The sequence below is a fragment of the Mesoplodon mirus genome (assembly GCF_964341445.2).
Source record: "Mesoplodon mirus genome assembly, chromosome: 14".
Lineage (NCBI taxonomy): Eukaryota > Metazoa > Chordata > Mammalia > Artiodactyla > Ziphiidae > Mesoplodon > Mesoplodon mirus.
In genome coordinates, this window is record NC_138990.1 from 56,038,657 (window position 1) to 56,059,838 (window position 21,182).

Below are 21,182 nucleotides of genomic sequence, written 5' to 3' on the forward strand. Positions count from 1 at the left end.
AAAAAAATCCTTTATGCATTTAGTGGAAATTCTAAATACACAAGTCATAAAATGACCTTAATATAGAATGGTAATGGAATTATTGAGTAAAAGACTATAAAAAGCATCAATACCCATTTAGCTTACATACTGGCATAGATTTAATGTAAATGTCAGCTGGATTTAAACCCAGCCTGGACTTTAGTGTTGGCTCTCAGAAATACTAGATTTCAACCCTCAAATCTCATTAAACTCCATATGCTAGGAGTCCCTACAGTTAGTCTGTGTTTTAAATTTATTTATCTTATTTTCAGCTCTGTTCTTTGAGTCTCTTGTTCTCTCTTATGCTTAGATGTTTAATCTGTTAAATTCAATTCCCAAACTGAAGCATTTCACAAGGCAGCCTCTGTTTAATGTCGTAAACCAAAGGAAAAACCCTGATTAAGTAAAATAATCTATCACTAAAGTAACTACATAATTTATCATCCAACCAGGGTAACGAATGTAAACCAGGACTGTCCCAGGCAAATCGGCACGTGTGGCCACCCTGCCTATAGGTAAGGTGACTGTATAATTTCACATACGAACCACTATGCTTTTTAAAGAAGATGCTAGCCAGACAAAAAGGGGTGCCAACCAGACTGAACACTGGGACAAAAGCTATAAGCCAGGACATCTGATCACTCCTACTTATAACTCATCTTCCTCTTGTTTTCCCAGTATAGTAGACAAATCTACTTTCCAAACCCTTGGTACCATTTACTCAGAAAGCTATATAAAGAGAGAGAATGCAGTATTTTGTATACAGTAGAAGCTCAATAAATATTTTGCAGGCCCAGTAGAGAGTCTTAAGTATGGAGCCTCATACAGTATCCTCTCCCTTATCTGTAAGCACAACTTGACCAAAAAAACAGAACAAAAAAAAAATCACCCTGTGATTATGTGCCTGATTATATGGAAAAGGAATCCATTATACATTAACGATATGCCCAGAGCACCAAATCAATTTGTTTTCTATGTTTTCCACTGGCTAAAAGAGCAGAAAGGCAAACAGTGGAGGAAACAGGTCACACAGGTAAGCCAGCTCCTTTGTACTGAGGCAAAAACTTTAGAATGGGGGTGAAATAATCTCTTCCAGGAGAGCCAGGGATTCACAGATGCTACAGCTGGATGTGAAGGCAAGGTTTAGCCTAGTCAAGTCTCCTGTCTTTGGGCAGATCGGCAATTTATATCTTCTTTGTAAATCAAATTAACTTAGCCCAGAAAAACAATGACTTGTCTAAGGTAAAACAGGTAATAAGGAGGGGAAAATCAAAGCGAATTTAAATAACAGGAGTATGTGAGGAAAGTAAGGTAGATTTATCACGGAAGGGATCTCCTCAGGGCACGCATGGGTGAAACATGCCAAAGGCAGGAAAGATGTACCTTCTGAGAGCCATCACCCGAGACCAAAGTGAGTGGGAATCTGGCTATTTTTTACCTTCAAGTGCACCCTCAAATTGGGCACTTGTAACCCGGGAGGTGCTACCTGAGCATTAACTTTACTGGAAGACTTGGTGGGAGGGGGTGGATAAAAAGCATCTTCTATTAGAAAACAGCCCATTGCCAGGTTCAGACACACCTTGTAGCTTAGCTCTGTGATGAGCTTGGCTGTCTGATCAGTGCTCTCTTCTGGCTACAAGGAACAGGGAACTGTTTTTAAAATCATGATGGACGTGCTCTGGAAAACTCCGTGCATATCAAATTATATTTTAAACAAAACACTAAAACTTTTTAGTTGAGGAAAGCTGCTACAAATAATACTTGAAAAGAGCAGATAATGTAATAATTATCTCCCTTTAAAAACTGGATTACTGGGGTTTTCCTAAAACAGATGATGCACGTCAGAAGTAAAGGTCAGGGGCTTCCCTGGTGGTGCAGTGGTTAAGAATCCCCTGCCAATGCAGGGGACACGGGTTCGAGCCCTGGTCCAGGAAGACCCCACATGCAGCGGAGCAACTAAGCCTGTGCGCACAACTACTGAGCCTGTGCTCTAGAGCCCTCGAGCCACACTACTGAGCCCATGTGCCACAACTACTGAAGCCCGCGCGGCTAGAGCCTGCGCTCTGCAACAAGAGAAGCCGCCGCAATGAGAAGCCTGTGCACTGCAACGAGGAGTAGCCCTCACTCTCTGCAACTAGAGGAAGCTGCGTGCAGCAAGGAAGACCCAATGAAGCCAAAAATAAATAATAAATAAAAAAATAAATTCGTAAAGAGAAAAAAAGTAAAGGTCGGCCGTGGCTGTGTGTTCTTGAGATCACAGTTTTGTTGTGCAAAGTGTGGTCCACAGACCAGCAGCATCTCTGCTATCGGGGAGTTTGTTAGAAGCGCAGAATCTCAGGGCAACTCCAGACCTCGACTCAGAATCTGCATTTCAACAAGGTCCTCAGGGGATTCTGATTGACGTTTATGTTTGAGAAGCACTGCCCTCTGCCTCAGTTTCCTTCCCGATAAAATAAGCGTGCTGAATGAGAAGCATCTCTAAGATTTCTTATCGCTCTAAAATTGTACGATTTTTAGGATAGGAAAAAATTTACATTGAGAACTTGTGAATCTTACATATCAAATCCTATCAGAGTAAAAACAACTTAAAACAAAACCTTTGTGTAAAATGTGTATACGTAGCTGGGGGTGATATTCAATGTCTAGGAACCAATGGTGCGCAGGCGGGGACCAATCCATACGGATGCCTACAGGGGCCCTGGCACGGCCCTTTGGGTCCCTCTGCGCCACAGGATGCTCTTTTAGTTGCTGGTTTATGGGGAGAAGCACTTGGGCTGGCGTCGGGGCTGGGGTTGTGGTGGGGAGGGCCAGGGCTGAAGGGGAGGATAAACACTGGGATGAGGGGACTTAGGACAGTGAATATTTACCAACCAGAACAGGACTTCAATTTTAACAGTCTATAGCTGTGTTCATAATATCACTTAAACATCAGAGCGGCCAAAGTCCAAAGTGATGATCAATTTATATATTGCTGATACAAAGAAATTGCAGTCCAATGGGAAAAAAAATCACTTTAAAATTCTTTGTAATTTTGGCATACCCATTTCACCCAGTACCGTGATATTACACATGTACAGAGGAAGTTAACCTACCTTCAACATGCATATTTCTCTTAGAGCTATTTTCTTAACCACAGGATCATCTTCGGATTCCACAAATTTTTTAATAGCTACCACTTGTCCAGAGGTTTTGTTTCTGCATTTGAATACAACCCCATAAGACCCCTCTCCAATCTTAGCTAATTTCTCATACTTTTCCATTTGAGTTGAAGCGATTTAAATCACTGTATTGATTGACTTGCAGTACAGTGTTGCACCTGGAAAATAAAACGACTCCGTTTAACCACATTACCAAGGACAGCACTCTCACAGTTTACTGTGTAAAACTAATTTGCCCAGGATGCCAAAGGTTTATTTCTACTTAATTTTAAATACACTTAAAAATATCTGGACATCTATACTCATGCTTCTCTTCATAATTGAATGACTCTTTTGCCTTTTTTTTTTTTAATGGCAAAGTCTGACCCAAAGTTTTAGTTTGTAATTTCAGCATGTATCTCATGCAGTTTGGGGAGCATCAAACTAAATCTACAATCGCCAGAAACCTTTGTTACAGTTGAATGCACATTAACTAAAATGTGTACATTTTTAGTGTTCATGATAAATGCAGATATGACCTTATTACGCTTCTGGCATTCTTTAAGAAAGCACATTAAGCTTTAATATAGAAATATTTAGGTTACACTTGTGCTCAAGTAATAATAAAACATTTGTTCTTCTCGATCTCATACATTCTCTCCTCAGGAATGGCCCATCTCCTGCACGCTTGGAGCAACCTTTGGCTACGTGGCTGGCCTTATTACTTCACCACTCTGGATATACTGGAATAGAAAGAAACTTACATACAAGAACAATTAATTGGAGCAAAGGGAGAAGATATTTCTTTGTGCCGATTCCATAAAGACTGTGCAGACATGTATATGGTCTAAGCCAGGCAGTTCCACTTAACAGCACTGTTTTTTATGTAATTACAACATGATGTGATTGTAGCTTTTTAAACTATGAAACCCCTGAGAGATTGTACCTTCTAGTTGAAATAAAGTATTTATAATAGATTGTGACTTCGGATGCTGTTTGTTGCTTCTTGGATCTTTAAGAAACATTCTTAATCAACTTTATAGAATTCTGAGGACAGGGTTTTTTTTTTTTTTTCCTTTCAAGTTTTAAACTGCTTCATTATTTATAAGAGTTCTGGGTATAGCTTTAGCATTTCATATGCTTTCTGAGAGAAATGGACAGTTTACTTGGCCACTGAAGACGTTTCTCACGTAATTAAACAACAGTTTATACATCTTGATCCTATTCTTTTTTTTTTACTGTGTGTTTCTTTGGAGTTAATAGCCTCATCAAAAACAGTCTTCAATCCCTTCCGAGTTAAAGGTGAACATTCCACAGAGCAGCACGCACCTATCTCTTTTGCTAGTTTCTGTCCTTGTTCCACACATATAGGTTTTTCCTTCATATCATTCAGTCTTGATAAAGTTTTGGGGTCATCTCGGAGATCAATCTGAGTTCCTGTTAATAAAAAGGGTACATTTGGTGCGTATTCCTTAAGTTCTGGTACCCACTCCTCTTTCACATTTTGACATGAGGCTGGATTTACCACAGAGGAGCAAGCCTATAAGGAAGACATCAGTGATTGGATAAGATAAAGGCCTCAGCCCATCATAGTCTTCCTGTCCGGCTGTGTCACAGAGTCCCAGGAGGTACTGCTTGCCCCCTACGGTGTCGCCAACTGCGCTGTGGTCGAAGACGGTGGGCACGTACTCCTCCAGGAAGGCGTCCTTGTCAGAGCTCATGAGTAGGCACGTCTTGCCCACCGCCCCGTTGCCGACCACCACGCACTTGAGCATCAGCGCGCCGGGCCCGTGAGCCATACTGCGGCCGGCCGGCCTCCGGGCGTGGTCCCCCCGGAGCCCCCGGCCCGGCCCCGGGCTCAGCCCCAGCCCGCCTGGGGGGTCCGGCGCCGCCGCGGCTCAGCGCAACAGGGCCGACCCCCCGGCCCCCTGCAGCAGTTCACCCCGCCCGAGGGGAGGGGCGGCGGGCCCGGGGCGCTGCCGCCGCCTCGGTCGCTGCCCGGATCCCCGCCCGGGCCCCGGTCGCCGCGCCCGCCCGCTGCCCCCGCCGCCCGGCGCCCGCGCCCTCTCCCCGGCCCGGCCTCCCCAGGAGGATCCGCTGGATCATAAGCGACTCTTTTGTCTTTTACTAAAAATTCATAGGGGGAGGGAAAAGCACGACTGTTGCCTCCATTTTTTGAAGGCCTGTGGGGAAAAAAAAATTTCTGGACATTATTTTGTTAATTTAGTTCAGTCCTACGCGGTCATTCCAGCTACTGCAAAGATTCTACACGTTTCTTAAAATGGGTCTGTGTGTACTTCGGTTGAACTAAAAGAATTTATGGACAGGAACCTTATCCAATCTATTGTTGCCATTATCTTCAAGAAAATGATTAAAATATGATGCTGTAAAACCCAGCTGAAGGAACACTGCATACTCTGGTGTACGGTGTTTATCTTTTCCCTTCTAACCCATGTCAATACTGCAGACTAGGAAGAGTAGCGAACAGGACATGGTACAAAGTGCTCTACTGCCACCTGGTGGAGAGAAGAAAGAGGGCTGTTGAACAAAGCAACCATTAAAAACAAAAAGAAAAAAATCTTTTTAGAGCATCATTTATTGCCCTTAGCTTTTATATGTATGAAGGAACGGATCCTTAAATTCTTAGATCCTAAAGAAAATACTAATAAAGCACAAAAATGAGGGAAGCTTTCTCTAATTCATCATGGATGTTTTCATATATATCCATAGTGACTTCTATGGAAATACTAGGTTTGAGTTTTCTGTCTTGCATTCATAAGTTTTGTGGTAACTGGTTTACATGCTAAATAACAAATAAGGCCAACATAATTAAATATATCCATCTATCAATTAAAAATACACAAATTCTAAATAGTCTCAAAAAATCCTACCTCAGAATCTTGTTGATATAATCTAATACTACTAATAATAGGTAGCAATTAAGTAGCATTGTTCTACGCAAATTACAAATAATCTGCACAAATATTTTATGAAGTAGGTGTTATTTTTATTCAATTATACAGATGAGAAAACAGGCACAGTGAAGCTAGCATGGAATGAGAACCCAGGCAGTCAGGTTCCAGAGATCACAATTTGAATCACTACACTATACTGCCTTTCAGTAAATTCAAAGGAATGCACAATTTGAAGACCACTTTATCCAGGTATTAGGAGTAATGAAATGTCAAGTGAAAGAGCTGACCACTTTAAAAAATTCTCAGGTTTCAAATGAGTACACTTTTTTTTTTACTTCACTACTTTTCCACCTACAGATTATCTCAGTGGAGAAAGAAACCATCTACTCTCACTTGCAACCATAAAAACAGACAACTGGGAAAAGAGGTAAAGGACTACTTACTGCACTATTTTACAAATGCTATTTCTTTGTTGTTGTAGATTCTATTCTCTCTTATAAAAGGAAGAAAACTTAAGCATACACACTCAAGTAACACATGGAAAATCCATCACAGATTATATTCTGAAAACTATTAATTACACTGTAGTTTAAAATAGGTATTATTATCTTAAAGGTATTTAGATATAAGCATGCCTACATTTGTCTTTCTGTAGCCTAGTAATAGGTGACTGGGAAGAGGACAGAAGAAACTAGGCATTTGCCTTAGAAAGTTATTGGCATAAACTTTGTAGACTTATGAATTTAACCCACTTGATAGGTACTATGGTTACTGAGAGAAATTTTGAATATGCCAAAAACTTAATTATGAAGTTTTAGTCTTCGTGTTATTTTCTTTCCTCAAGCAGGTGATCTGATCTACTGATCTATGATTTTCCTTTTCTTTCGACAGGTTCAATAATGACTGACTGCTCAGGCTATTATTTAGATCTCTCACATCAACCATACTCCTGAATACAACAAAATAGAGCACCAGAAAATAGTACTTTATCTGGTAACATCTCAATAGTATCTGTTTTCGGGCCTCCCTGGTGGCGCAGTGGTTGAGAGTCCGCCTGCCGATGCAGGGGATGCGGGTTCGTGCCCCGGTCTGGGAGGATCCCATATGCCGCGGAGCGGCTGGGCCCGTGAGCCATGGCCGCTGGGCCTGCGCATCCGGAGCCTGTGCTCCGCAACGGGGGAGGCCACAGCAGTGAGAGGCCCGCGTACGGCAAAAAGAAAAAAAAAAAAAAAATAGTATCTGTTTTCTAAAGCCCTTATATGTTCATGGAAGATGAAACTAAATACACAGGCAGGAGTTACAACAAGGCAGGAATTCCACAAAGGAATTTATGGCTTTAATTCCAGTTTACTAGGACGCCACCAGCGTTTATAGAAGCGGTAATTCCCAATCTCTTAAAAGAGGCCCAGACCAAATATCTCACTGTTTGATGAACGTCTCTACACGAATGGACAGAACCACCTCGAAATCAGAACACTCTAAACCAAAGGCCTTCTTTCTTATCCTCTGCCTTTACCCAAAGTTCACAAACCTGCTCCGCATTACACCTAAATGGCCTGTCAAGATACGTATGGTGAAAACTTTGAGGCAGCCAAGGATAGCGACAGCTGCTTAAATCGAATCTCTCTTCATGTACCTTTCACAGAGCTACAGAAGTCAACCAGAACAATAAAACCACATAAACCCAACGCCTTCAACATTACAAGAAGACAGAGGAATCTACAAACTTAAATAGAAAAGTAAACCCCCAATTCTGGAAGAGATATCTCTTGAGCTGCCATTATAAGCCCTTGCAGAGAGCAAAGATAGGAGTGGGATGCGATCTGGAAAAACTATAAAGAGAGAAGGGGACTTCCCTGGTGGCACAGTGGTTAAGAGTCCTGCCAATGCACGGGACATGGGTTCGAGCCCTGGTCTGGGAAGATCCCAGATGCCACAGAGCAACTAAGCCCATGCACCACAGCTACTGAGCCTGCGCTCTAGAGCCCGCAAGCCGTAACTACTGAGCCCACATGCCACAACTACTGAAGCCCGTGCACCTAGAGCCCGTGCTCCTCAAAAAGAGAAGCCACTGCAATGAGAAGCCCGCGCACCACAACAAAGAGTAGCCCCTGCTCAGTGCAACTGGAGAGAGCCCGCGCGCAACAATGAAGACCCAACGCAGCCAAAAATAAAAATAAAGTAAATTAAAAAAAAAAAAGAAGAGAGAAGAGAAAAAGAAGGGCCTAAGATAGACTTAGAATCACTCCTCAGAAGAGAAAAATACATTACAAGTGCAAAAGTACTGAGAGTGTCCTGGTGGATCTGAGCATTCACTATAGGGACGTGACTTAAAAGTACAGGGTATCCGGGAGGCATCAGTCAGGGTGCACTACTCCTGGGGAAGAGAAGAGTAAGTGGGAAGGGTGAGGCGTAAGTCTCTGTTGGAGACTAGAGAAGTGAAGGGAAAAAGAAACAAGAGGATAAATTCGCAATCCTGCAAGACAAAAGAGAATCCCCAAACTGAAGGAAATGCAAATCTTCCTCTCACCGCTAAGAAAAAAAAAAGCACTATCCATTAAAGAAAGTGCACTTTGGTACAGTGACAGAGTAGGTTCCCTTGAACTGGGATGGCTGTCAATTACTGCAAGCCAAAACCTGCCCAAGAAATAAAACAGAGGAAAGCAATCTTCATTCAAAGATATTATTAGAACAGAATAGAAATGAGAATTAAATATCTCAGCTGACAAAAATCATTCCAGGGAGTTCCTTGGAACAGTGATTGATAAGGGAGTAAAAAAATAGGTTGAGGGATTTGCTTGGCAGTCCAGTGGTTAGGATTGCAGAGCTTTCACTGCAGCGGCCCTGGTGCAATCCCTGGTCAGGGAAGTGAGATCCCGCAAGCTGCACAGCATGGCCAAAAAAAATCATTCCAAAGAAACCTAACCATGAAGCGTAAGAAAACTAACACGATATCTGATTTAAATATCCTCTAACAATCATTTGGAGATAGGAAGAGCCACTTTAAATTGGAAAGCCAGGGACTTCCCTGGTGGTCCAGTGGTTAAGATGCCATGCTGCCAACTCACAGGGTGTGAGTTCGATCCCTGGTTGGGGAACTAAGATCCCACATGCTGCGCGGCATGGCCAAAATATATAAAATAAAATAAAATTTAAAAATAAATTGGAAACTCAAATAATAAGACCAAATGTTGATGAAAAAATAAAATGATAGTTGATTGAACTCAGGAAAGAAATGCAAGAGAAAGGAAAATAATCTCAGAAAGAGACTAAATAACAAGATGCCAACAGGAGAATAGAAATAAAAATTTAATATGAGGAATTAAAGAAAGGCAGAATAGCAGTTAAGAGAATAAAAATGAAGGGGAAAGAAGGAAGAGAGTTTAGAGAGAAAGTGGTTGAAATGGAAGACACGCAAAAAAAAAAACACAGCAAAGGTATAACTAGAATTCCTTAAAAAAGAAAACAAAACAATGGAACAGAACCAATATTTGAAACTATAAACCAAGAAAAATTTCTGGAACTAAGATCTGAATGTACACATTGAAAGGCCTATCAGGTAGTTGGCTAAACTGACCCAGAACAATCAACTCAGAGATATGTTTGAATAAAACTATTAAGATAAAGAAAATATTCTCATAGTCTCCAGACATAAGACTAAATAACTTCAGTGTAAGAGAATTAGAGTGACATCAAACTTATCAAGAGCAACATACAATGCAAAGTGAAAATGCAGCAGCATTTTGAAGAAATTCAAGGGAATAAAGTGAAAACCAAGGATTTTAACTCAGCCAACCTGTCCTTCAAGTATCAAGGTTATAGATAAAGAGTTTAAAACATGCAAGAATTCCAGGAATATTACATTCATGAGCCCTTCTTAAAAAAATCTATGAGGATAACTTTCACCCAACCAAGAGTTGATTGGGAAAACTTCAGCAAAAGGATTTATAGTGAACATTTAATGTATTCAATTAAACACTAAAACAAAGGTAGATACACAAGTGGAAGAATAATACATAAGGAAAACAACTTATAGATGTTATAAGTTTTGATAATGTAGCAAGTAATGCAACTAAAAATATGTTGAAAGAATGGAGAAAAAGGAAAACAGAATAAGTTCACTGATAACTGAATAAGTGGGAATAAAGAAATACCATTAAAAAAAAAAAAGACAAACCAGAGAATAAAAGGTTAAATAAGAAAACAAGGACTAAGAGCATTTAAAAAAAAGTATTAGTCTAGGGAATTCCCTGGGGTCTGGCAGTTAGGACTTAGCACTTTCACTGCTATGGTCTGGGTTCAATCCCTGGTCGGGGAACTAAGATCCTACAAGCTGCACGGCGCAGCCAAAAAAAAAAACAAAAACAAAGTATTAGTCTAAAGGTAACTACTTAAACAAAAATACAAACTTTCCTAAATACTAAAAGAAATTAAAAAAATAAAAATCCAACATAACACGTAAAGAAACACAGGAAATTTAACATTCTGTACATAATAATTATAACATAAAACAATACAGCAAATAGGGACCACAATAAGTTGTATCAATAAATATGAATGGGCTTCAGTCATTTATTAAATGAGAAAGATTTTCAATTTGGTTCACAAAGCAAGGTGTATGCAAGAGACACACCTAAAATAAAGTGATACAGAAAGGTTAAAAATAAAAAGACAGGGCTTCCCTGGTGGCGCAGTGGTTGAGAGTCCGCCTGCCGATGCAGGGGACACGGGTTCGTGCCCCAGTCTGGGAAGATCCCACATGCCGCGGAGCGGCTGGGCTCGTGAGCCATGGCCGCTGAGCCTGCACGTCTGGAGCCTGTGCTCCGCAACGGGAGAGGCCACAACAGTGAGAGGCCCGCGTATCGCAAAATAAATAAATAAATAAATAAAAATAAAAAGACAGGCAAAGGTATACAGGATAAATGGAAACAATAAGAAAGGAGTTTGTGATCTGGTGTCAGACAAAGTAAAATTAAAGCTAAGAAAGTATTAAATATGACAAAAGGGGGCAGTTTTTAATGCTAAGAGCAAAAATTCACCATGTAGATATAATAGCCCCCAATAACACAGCAATTACTGTTATAAAGCAGAAACTGTAGGACATGCAAGGAAATGTATAGAAACAAATTAATAATGAGAGACTTAAACACATCACTCAGTAAAAGACAAGGCAAGTGAACAAAAATATTTAACTATGTAGAAGACCTAAACAATGTAACCAGTAGAGTAAATCTTTAGGAGAAATATACATTGAATTCTACGTTCTGGTAATCTGGAATATACCTTCTTCTCAAGCACACATGGAATAGTCACAAAAACTGTTTATATATTAGGTCACAAAGAAAGCATCAGGAAGTTTCAAAAAGTATAAATATTATAAATAACATTCTGATCATAAAATATCAAACTAGAAATTGGAACAAAATTTAAAAACATAAATAAAAAAAGATCTTCTACCTAGAAACTAAAAAGCCTTCTATTAAACACCTCTTGGGTAAAGAGGGAAACACAAACTAAACTAATAAAATTTTAAAAAATGATAAAGAAAATACAACATATCAAAATCAATGAGACACATTTAAAGTAGTGGTTCTCAACTAGTAGTTTTGGCCCCCAGGGGAATTTTTCAGCATCTGGAGACATTCTGATTGTTATGAGTATGCAGAGGCCAGGAATGCTGCTAAACATTCCTCAAGGCACAGGACAGATCCCCATGATACAGAATTATCTGATCCAAAATGTCAATAATGACATGGCTGAGGTACCCTGACATAAAGCAGTAAGGAGAAGAAAAGCCAGAGATCAAAAGGAACATATAGAATAAAAGATAAAAGACTAAAAATTAACAAATCAAGTTCAAAATTTAAAAATATAGAAAAGGAACTATACAAAATAAACCAAAATAAAGCACAAGAAAGGAAACAATAAATTGAAACAGAAATTAATAAAGCAGAGAATACAAAAAATAGATCTAATTAATAAACCCAAATCCTGCTTCCTTGAAAAATTTAAAATAGACAAATCATTAACTAACTTAATGAAGGAAAAAAGGAGAAACAAAAACAATATGCAAAATATGAAATGATAAGAGGGAATAACCATCAAATCAGAAGAACTTTAAAAAAATCGTGAGACTATTTTGCAGGCATCTATGCAAATGAGTTTGAAAACCTGGATGAAATGGATAATTTCCTAGAAAAATAGAGGTTACCAAAATTTGCCCAATTAGGGATTGAGAATTTAGACTGGTTTCAGTATAGGAAATAAAGTTACTTAAAAAAAAAAAAAAATCCCACAAAAAAGCACAAGGGGTCAGACTTTGACTATGGTGGGGTAAAGAGATTGGCAAATCTTCTTACTAAAACACACGTATAAGACCAAGCAAAACTCTCCAAAAAACAAAAACAAAAATAAAAACAACAATTTTAAGGATCTGGAAATCGAGCAAAAAGCAGTAAGCAAATGGAGAAGTATTTATTTATGATAAGCTGCTAGAACCCCACTTAAGAACAGTGGGAGTCAGTGGCTTCTTGCCTGAGGCTGCTGCCATCCGTCATCTACCCCTCTACCTTGGCTCAATGAGTGTAGTAGTATTACCAGTGTGGACTGGCCATGAGCCAGCAGCCTCTCTCCTGAGGGGATGTGTGTGATATGGCTCAGATGTTGAAAACCTGTGACAACAATGTCAGTGAAATGCTTAAATACTCAGTATGAATCAAATGGGAAAGAAACCAGTTTTTCAAGCCTGAAAATGTGGTTCTAGTTGGGGTGAGGTGTAGAATAGCCAGAAATTTATGGGAAGATCCTAAAAATGAAAGAACCACAGAAGGGCTAGATTAACTTTCCACACATCTCTGGCTAACTGGGAAACTCTGGGCATACATAGGGAAGACCTGAGAAAGCTTTGAGAAAAGTTAAAGCTGGGCAGGTTTGAGGATGACTGAATTCTGAATGCACTCTCCAACCCACACGCTGACCCATTAGAAGAGATGAAAGACTTATGGCTGGAGGTGTTTGAGTACCACCACTGCCAAAATTATTAGTGACCACTAAGCTATGCAGACAGTGGTGACTTCTAGAAAGCCAGGCCAAAAAAATAAAAAACTGAACAGAAACATTAGCAGCCATACACTTAGGAGGAGATAGATTCTGGAATACAGGCAGTTTGCAAAAACAAAAATCAACCCATTAAAAAAAAAATCCTCAGGGGAGAAAAATCAGAATCCAGAATTTCTGGATAATATTTATCCAAAATGTCTAGTTTTCAATAAAAAAGAAAATTATGAGACATGCTAAGAAAAAGGAAAGTGTGACTGATACTCAGAAAAAAAGTCAATAAAAGTGAATTCTGAGGGGATCCAGGTGTTGGATTTTGCTGACAAAGACTTCAAAAGTAGCTATTATAAATATGATCAAATAATTTACACAAATTATGATTTAAATAATTAAAGGAAAATATGACAATGACTCAATAAATAGGGAATCTCAACAGAAGAATGAAAAGTATAAAAAAGAACCAAATGGAAATTTTAGAGTCAAAAAATACAATGGAAATGAAAAATTCAATAGATGGATTCAACAGCAGATTTGAGATGGCAGAAGACAGAATCAGTAAGTCTGAAAATAGATTAACAGAAAATGACCAATATGAAAGAGAGATAAAAGACTGAAGATGAGCAGAGCCTCAGAGACCTGTGGGACAAAACTCGATAGTAATGGGTGACTTCCCTGGTGGCACAATGGTTAAGAATCCGCCTGCCAATGCAGGGGACACGGGTTTGAGCCCTGGTCCAGGAAGATCCTACATGCCGTGGAGCAACTAAGCCTGTGCGCCACAACTACTGAGCCTGTGCTCTAGAGCCCGTGAGTCACAACTACTGAAGCCCGCATGCCTAGAGCCCGTGCTCCGCAACAAGAGAAGCCACCACAATGAGAAGCCCACGCACTGCAACAAAGAGTAGCCCCCGCTTGCTGCAACTAGAGAAAGCCTGCACGCAGCAATGAAGACCCAATGCAGCCAAAAATAAAATATATAAAAAATTTTTAAAAATCAATTGTAATGAGATTCTCAGAAAGAGAGGAGTGAGAGAAAGCGGCAGAAAAATATATTTGAAGAAGTAATGGCCAAAACCCTTTTAAATTTAATGGAAAACACTAATTACAGATTCAAAAGCTAAATAAATCCCCAAATAGGATAAACACAAAGAGATCTGTACCTAGATACATCATAGTCAAACTGCTGAAAACCAAAGACAAAGAGAATATCTCAGAAACAGTAAGAGAATCATTCACATACAAGGGAACAGCAATATGCTTACTGACTGACTCTTCATCAGAAAAACAATAGCAAAAAATCAATAAAACAAAAATTTAGTTCTTTAAAAAGATCAACAAAATTAATGGACCTTTATCTAGATGGACTAAGAAAAAAGAAAGAAAAATTACTAAAATCAGAACCACCCTACAGAAGTTAAAGAGATTAACAGAGAATATTATGAACAACTTTATGCAACCACAGTACACAACTTGGTTGAACAAATGCCTAAAAAGACACAAAATACCAAAGTGACTCAAGGAAAAATAGAAAATCTTATTACACCCATAAAAAATAAAGAAACTGAATTGGTAATTAAAAATCTACCCACAAAGAAAAGCCCAGGCTCAGATGGCTTCATAGATAAATTCTACCAAACATTCAAAGAAGAATTAATACCAATCCTTCACAAACTGTTCTAAAAAATAGAAGAGGGACCATTTCACAACTGCTTCTATAAGGCCAATATATTACCCTGATACAAAGTCAGAAAAAGAAATCACAAGAAAACTACAGATCATTATTCTCATAGACACAAGAATCCTCAACAAAATAATTAGTAGAAACATATAACATGGATATATGCCATGACTATGAGGGATTTACCTCAGGAATGTAAGAAAGGTTAATATCTGAAAATCAATAATGTAAAACACCATATTAATAGAATAAAAGACAAAGGACATGGGCTTCCCTGGTGGCGCAGTGGTTGAGAGTCTGCCTGCCGATGCAGGGGACACGGGTTCGTGCCCCGGTCCGGGAAAATCCCACGTGCCGCGGAGCTGCTGGGCCTGTGAGCCATGGCCGCTGAGCCTGCGCAATCGGAGCCTGTGCTCCGCAACGGGAGAGGCCACAACAGTGAGAGGCCCGTGTACCGCAAAATAAAATAAAATAAAATAAAAAAAGACAAAGGACATGATCATCTCAGTAGATATGACAAAAATCCAACAACCACTCACAATAAAAATCTCAACAAACTGTAAGAGAAGGGAACTTCCTACAGGGCATCTGTGAAAAACCTACAGTTAACTTCACGCTTAATGGTGAAAAACTGAACGCTTTCTCCCTAAGACTGAGGAAAAAGATGTCTGCTTTCACCACTTCTATTTAACATTGTTTTGAAAGTTCTCACCAGTGCAGTAAGTCAAGTAAAAGAAATTTAAAGTATATAGATTGGAAATGGAAAGAAAAACTGCCATTATTTGGAAATGGCATGCTACTGTATATAAAAAATCCTACTGAATCTGCCAAAAGCTACTATAACTAATGAACCAATTTGCAATGTAGTAGGATATAATATCAGTATACAATAAAAATTACATTTTATACTAGCAACAAACAATTTGAAAATAAAATTAAAAAACCAATTCCACTCACAATAACATCAAAAGAATAAAATATTTACAGATAAATTTAACAAGTGAAGTACAAGATCTGTCCACCTCGCTGAGAGTAATTGCATTAGATCTAAATAAAAGGAGAGAAATGCCATGGTCATGGATTGGAAAACTCAATAAGGTGTCAGTTCTCCATAAATTCATCTATAGATTAAATTCAATCCCTATATAAAAAATAGGCTTCTTTCTGGGTAGAAATCGACAAGATTAATCCAAGATTTATATGAAAATACACGGGACCCAGAAGAGCCAAAACAACTTGGGATAAGAACAAACTTGGAAGACTTACATTACCTGACTTCAAATTTTATTATAGGGACTTCCTTGGTGGTGCAGTGGTTAAGAATTCACCTGCCAATGCAGGGGACATGGGTTCTATCCCTGGTCTGGGAAGATCCCACATGCCACAGAGAAACTAAGCCCGTGTGCCACAACTACCGAGCCTGCGTGCCACAGCTACTGAAGCCTGCACGCCTAGAGCACGTGCTCTGCAACAAGAGAAGCCACCGAAATGAATTTATTATAAAGTTATGGTAAATCAACAGTATGGTATTGGCTTAAGGATAGACATATACATCAATGGAACAAAACAGAGAGTCAAGAAGTAAACCCTTTGATCAATGATCAATTGATTTTGACAAAGATGCCAAGGCAGTTCAACGAGGAAAGAATATTTTTTTTCATCAGACAATGTTAGGACAATTGGGATAATAAAAAAAAAAACAAAAATAAAGCCCCCAAATCTTAGATAGCTACTTCACACAATATACCAAAATTAACTCAAAATGGATCACAGACCAAAATGTAAGAGCTAAAACTATACAACTTCTAGGAAAAAACACGGGAAAAAATCTTTGTAATCTTATTAAGCAAAGATATCTAAGATATGACAACAAAAGCATGATCCATAAAGGAAAAAACGGATAAAGCAGAATTCATCAAAATTAAAATCTTTTGCTTTTCCAAAAAAAAAAAAGTTCCATTAAGAGAATGAAGACAAGCCACAGACGGAATAAAATATATTAGCAAATCATATATCTGATAAAAGATTTGTATCCAGAATACATAAAGCACTCATACAACTCAGTAGGAAGTCAAACAATCCAATTTAAAAATGGGAAAAAGATTTGAATAAACATTTCAGCAAAGAAGATGCACAAATGTCTAATAAGCACATGAAAGGATGCTATTAGCCAAGGAAAATATAAATTAAAACTACAGTTATGGGACTTCCCTGGTGGTCCAGTGGTTAAGACTCTGCACTTCCACTGCAGGGGGTGCAGGTTCGATCCCTGGTTGGGGAACTAAAATCCCACAGGCCATGTGGCGTGGCCAATAAATAAATAAGTAAGTAAAACCACAATAAGAAACCACTACATACCCACTAGAATGGCTAAAATCCACAAAACTGACAATATCAAGTATTGATAAGGATATGTAGAAATTGGAACTCTTACATTAATGGTGGGAATGTAAAATGGCCCAGTTCCATTGCAAAACAATTTGGCAATGTCTTAAAAGTTAAATGTAAACAGCAATTCTACTGTTCGGTATCTATCTAGGAAAAATTAAAAAATACGTCTGCACAAAGACATGTTTGCAAATATATATCAATATATATATTTTTTGGCCCGGTGGCTTGTGGGATCTTAGTTCTCTGACCAGGGATTGAACTCAGGCCCCAAAAGTGAAAGTGCTGAGTCCTAAACACTGAACCGTTAGGGAGTTCCCAAAATATTTATAGTATCATTATTCATGAGAGCCCCAAACTGAAAGCAAACCAATGTCCATCAACTGATGAACGACTATCCATTCAATGAAATACTATTCAGCAATAGAAAGGAACAAAGAAACTAACACAACATTGTAAATCAATTATACTCCAATAAAAATTAAAAAAAACAGAAAGGAACAAAGTACTGATACATGCTATAATGTGATAAACATTAAAAAATACATATATAGGGGCTTCCCTGGTGGCGCAGTGGTTGAGAGTCCGCCTGCCGATGCAGGGAATACGGGTTCGTGCCCCGGTCTGGGAGGATCCCACATGCCGCGGAGCGGCTGGGCCCGTGAGCCATGGCCGCTGAGCCTGCGCGTCCGGAGCCTGTGCTCCGCAACGGGAGGGGCCACGGCAGTGGGAGGCCCACGTACCATAAAAAAAATAATAAAATAAAATAAAATAATATAAAAAATACATATATAATGCTTTCTGAGAAAAACCACACACACACAAAAAACACATATTATGTGATTCCATTTACATGCAATTTCTAGAAGAGTGAAATGAGCCACTGAGGACACAGGATCTCCTCTGTGATATTTCTGCCCCCAAATGCAAAACCTGAATATAATTATGAGGAAACAGTAGACAAAGCCAAATCGAGGACCACTCTACAAATAACTGGTCTGTGTTCTTAACAAATAAAAGACAAAGGTCAAAGTACTGTTCCAGACTGAACAGTACTGAAGAGTTGTGAAAATGCAATGTAATGTGGATCTGGGTTTGATCCTGGAATGGGGAAATAAAGAACTATAAAGAATCATACTGGGATAACTGGTGAAACATAAATATTGACTGTGAATCAGATATCAAATTTCCTGATTTTGGTAATCTTTACTGTGGTTATGTAAGTGTCCTAGTTCTTAGGAAATATACACTGAACTATTTAAGTATAAAGGGACATGATGTCTGCAAACTTACCCTCAACCAGTACAGAAAAATTAATATGCATATATATGTATATGTATATGTATATATATATATATATATATATATATATATATACCCAGAGAGAGATAGAAACAAGCAAAATGTAAACAATTAATGAATGTAAATGTATGGGAGTTAATTGTACTATGCTTGCAGCTTTGAAATTATTATATCAAAAGAGAGCTATTTTAAAAACCTATAGATAGTGGGACTAAAGTGTCGAATCACTTTTTTTTTTTTTTTTTGTGGTACGCGGGCCTCTCACTGTTGTGGTCTCTCCCGTCGCAGAGCACAGGCTCCGGACGCGCAGGCTCAGCAGCCATGGCTCACGGGCCCAGCCGCTCCGCGGCCTGTAGGATCTTCCTGGACCGGGGCACGGATCCCTGTCCCCTGCCTCGGCAGGCGGACTCTCAACCACTGCGCCACCAGGGAAGCCCCTCGAATCACTTTTTTTTCCTGCATATTTCAATTAAAACAAAAACATCTTTCTCAGTCATCAGTATAATCAGATATCGTCCTTCCTCAAAAGTGGCTACGGCCTCTACTGCCACAGAATAAAGTTCAAACTGTAGTATGATATTTACAGTCCTTTCCACCCTGGTCCCAATGGACCTTTCCCTCAGTGCTTCTCAGATTCTTCTCCAAACACTTTCAAGTCTCTAAGTCTCTACGTATACCAACCGCTGCTTGGGAGGTTTGACCTCGAAATCCTCTTCATCTTTTGCAGTTCAACTCAAGTGTCTTTTCTGCTTAGCCCTCCCCAATCCCCAAAGGCAAGCTCTTTCTCTCCACACATACTGAGTTAAGTTCCCCCACTCCTTTTTTACACATTATTTATTACGCCTGATGTGCCTTGTTTGCCCACTGTCTGGCACATAGTAGGTGCTCAACCTGTCTGCTGTAATCCTACCATAATTTTATTCTCTAACCTTTCCACTAAATAAGTATCTTTCTTCTTTAAGCAAAGGCAGTAATACGTTTTGATTGTTAAAATAGTACCTGGTCAGGAAATCAAGATGAAAGAGTGAGATAGCTACTTGCAGGGAATAGATGAAAATGTAAAAAAAAAAAAGAAAATATTTTTCCTAATCATTAGTCACCTTCAGTCTGAACCTATGTACCTCTTGGCTACAGGGCCTCCTGACTTCAGAAGTTACCAAATATTTGAGTATTAAGTTAACGAAGTTTTGTGTACAAAGGCAAAAGCAGGTATCGACTTGGGCCAATTGTTGAATATAGGAAGATAGACAGATAAAATAGATAATCGAGCAGATTATTAAATTCTTTGAAAATTTTCTATTTAACTTCCTTAGTCTTGAGGATTTGCAAAAGGATGCACATAGAAACCGAGAAAACACCTGAAGGCAGATTATTTTCCATGATTGTATCACAAAAGCAGGTCATGAAGGCTCTAGCCAGCCTTTAAAGGATACACTGAGAGAAGAAAAACAAAATTAAGAAAGGGAGAGAAAATGGGGTGAAAAAACACATTAATTTCCTAATCTAAAAGTTTAGAGGAAACTTGTGTAAATAGTGGCATTAGGAATGAGGGGGGGTAAGGAGAGCTTTTCAGGACCAGGCCAGACCAGTTACAGATTCTACAGGCTACAAGTCAGTCTGATATGTTGTCGTTATTGTTTCCAGAGCAACCAAACATGCAATTATATTTAATAAAATTGACCAGGAAAATGGTCTATAAAAGCATTCTGCATGTTTTATAAACATAATACTGAATCGCAGAACTTCAAAAGTACACACACGTGTTTATAAACTTGTCCTAGTGATAGTACAATAGGATTAACTAAAAGCACCCCCAGAAAACCAAAGCCCATATAATTTACATAACCCAAGAAACTAATTTTGTTTAAAAGCCTCACATTTCATGTGAACACATAACAGATCTGGACTTCTGGCATAAGCCACTTGATTTCCAGGCCTCTAAACTAGTCTTGACCCTACATTTAATGACAGTGCAGCTTCTCGGCCACACAGGTGTCTCCCAAAGCGCAGCCGCTCCGCTCCCCAGGGGCCCGCATCGGGTGGGTCGTGCGGCCAGCGGGAGTCACTGTCACCTCTAGCCCCTCCCCCACCCCTGCCTGTCCCTCCAGAGGCCGCCGAACGAACGGCAAGGGAGCGCCCTTTCTCTCAGGGAACTTTCCCTTCTCTGGGAGCCTCCGTCCAGACTCCACTTCTCTCTCCATCACCCCCGGCGCCGACCCTCCTCACAGCCGGACCCCGCCCGCCGACCGCCGCACTTACGGCGCGGACAGTGGGACGGCGACACAGCCTCGAGCAGCCCCTTCAGCCCGACTCCAGCGCGGGACGCAGTGCGCAGGCAGCGCCCCCTGCGTAGCGACTCCCGTGCGCCACCGCCGCGGCGTCTCCCTGGCAACCGGACGCTCAGGCCGCGCGGGGCAGGGCGGCTTCCGGAGCCGGTTCCCCCGGCGCCCGCCGCAGGGGAAGCCCAAGGCCCGGGTTCAGCATCTCGGTGGGTCACCTTTGGGCCAGCCCTTAACGGCAGAGTGTGAACGCAGCAGCAGTTTCTCCTCCGAGAACCCTTTTAAGCTGCCCTGAAGGAGGCACTCGGGAAACGTTTTAACCACTTTTCCATAACACTGTGATTATACCAAGTCCTGTTCCTATCCAAGGCCTCGGGAGCACTAAAATTAAGCAAATATAAACGCT

General features: G+C 39.9%; 1 protein-coding gene and 1 pseudogene across 2 annotated transcripts in view; both read right to left on the reverse strand.

Annotated features, from left to right (window-relative positions):
• The window catches only part of CDKL4 (cyclin dependent kinase like 4), a gene marked incomplete at its 3' end in the record, with an annotated part of 47,956 nt that extends 27,162 nt beyond the window's left edge, over positions 1-20,794 (reverse strand). The window contains 2 exon segments of the mRNA XM_082642703.1: positions 3,114-3,337; positions 20,757-20,794. Of these exon segments, the coding sequence (XP_082498829.1) occupies positions 3,114-3,281 (168 nt within the window). The 5' untranslated portion in view covers positions 3,282-3,337; positions 20,757-20,794.
• Positions 3,540-4,957, reverse strand: LOC309815353 (rho-related GTP-binding protein RhoQ-like; annotated as a pseudogene). Its single transcript has one exon. The product of its transcript is annotated as a rho-related GTP-binding protein RhoQ-like (transcript).
• Positions 20,795-21,182: the final 388 nt, after the last annotated feature.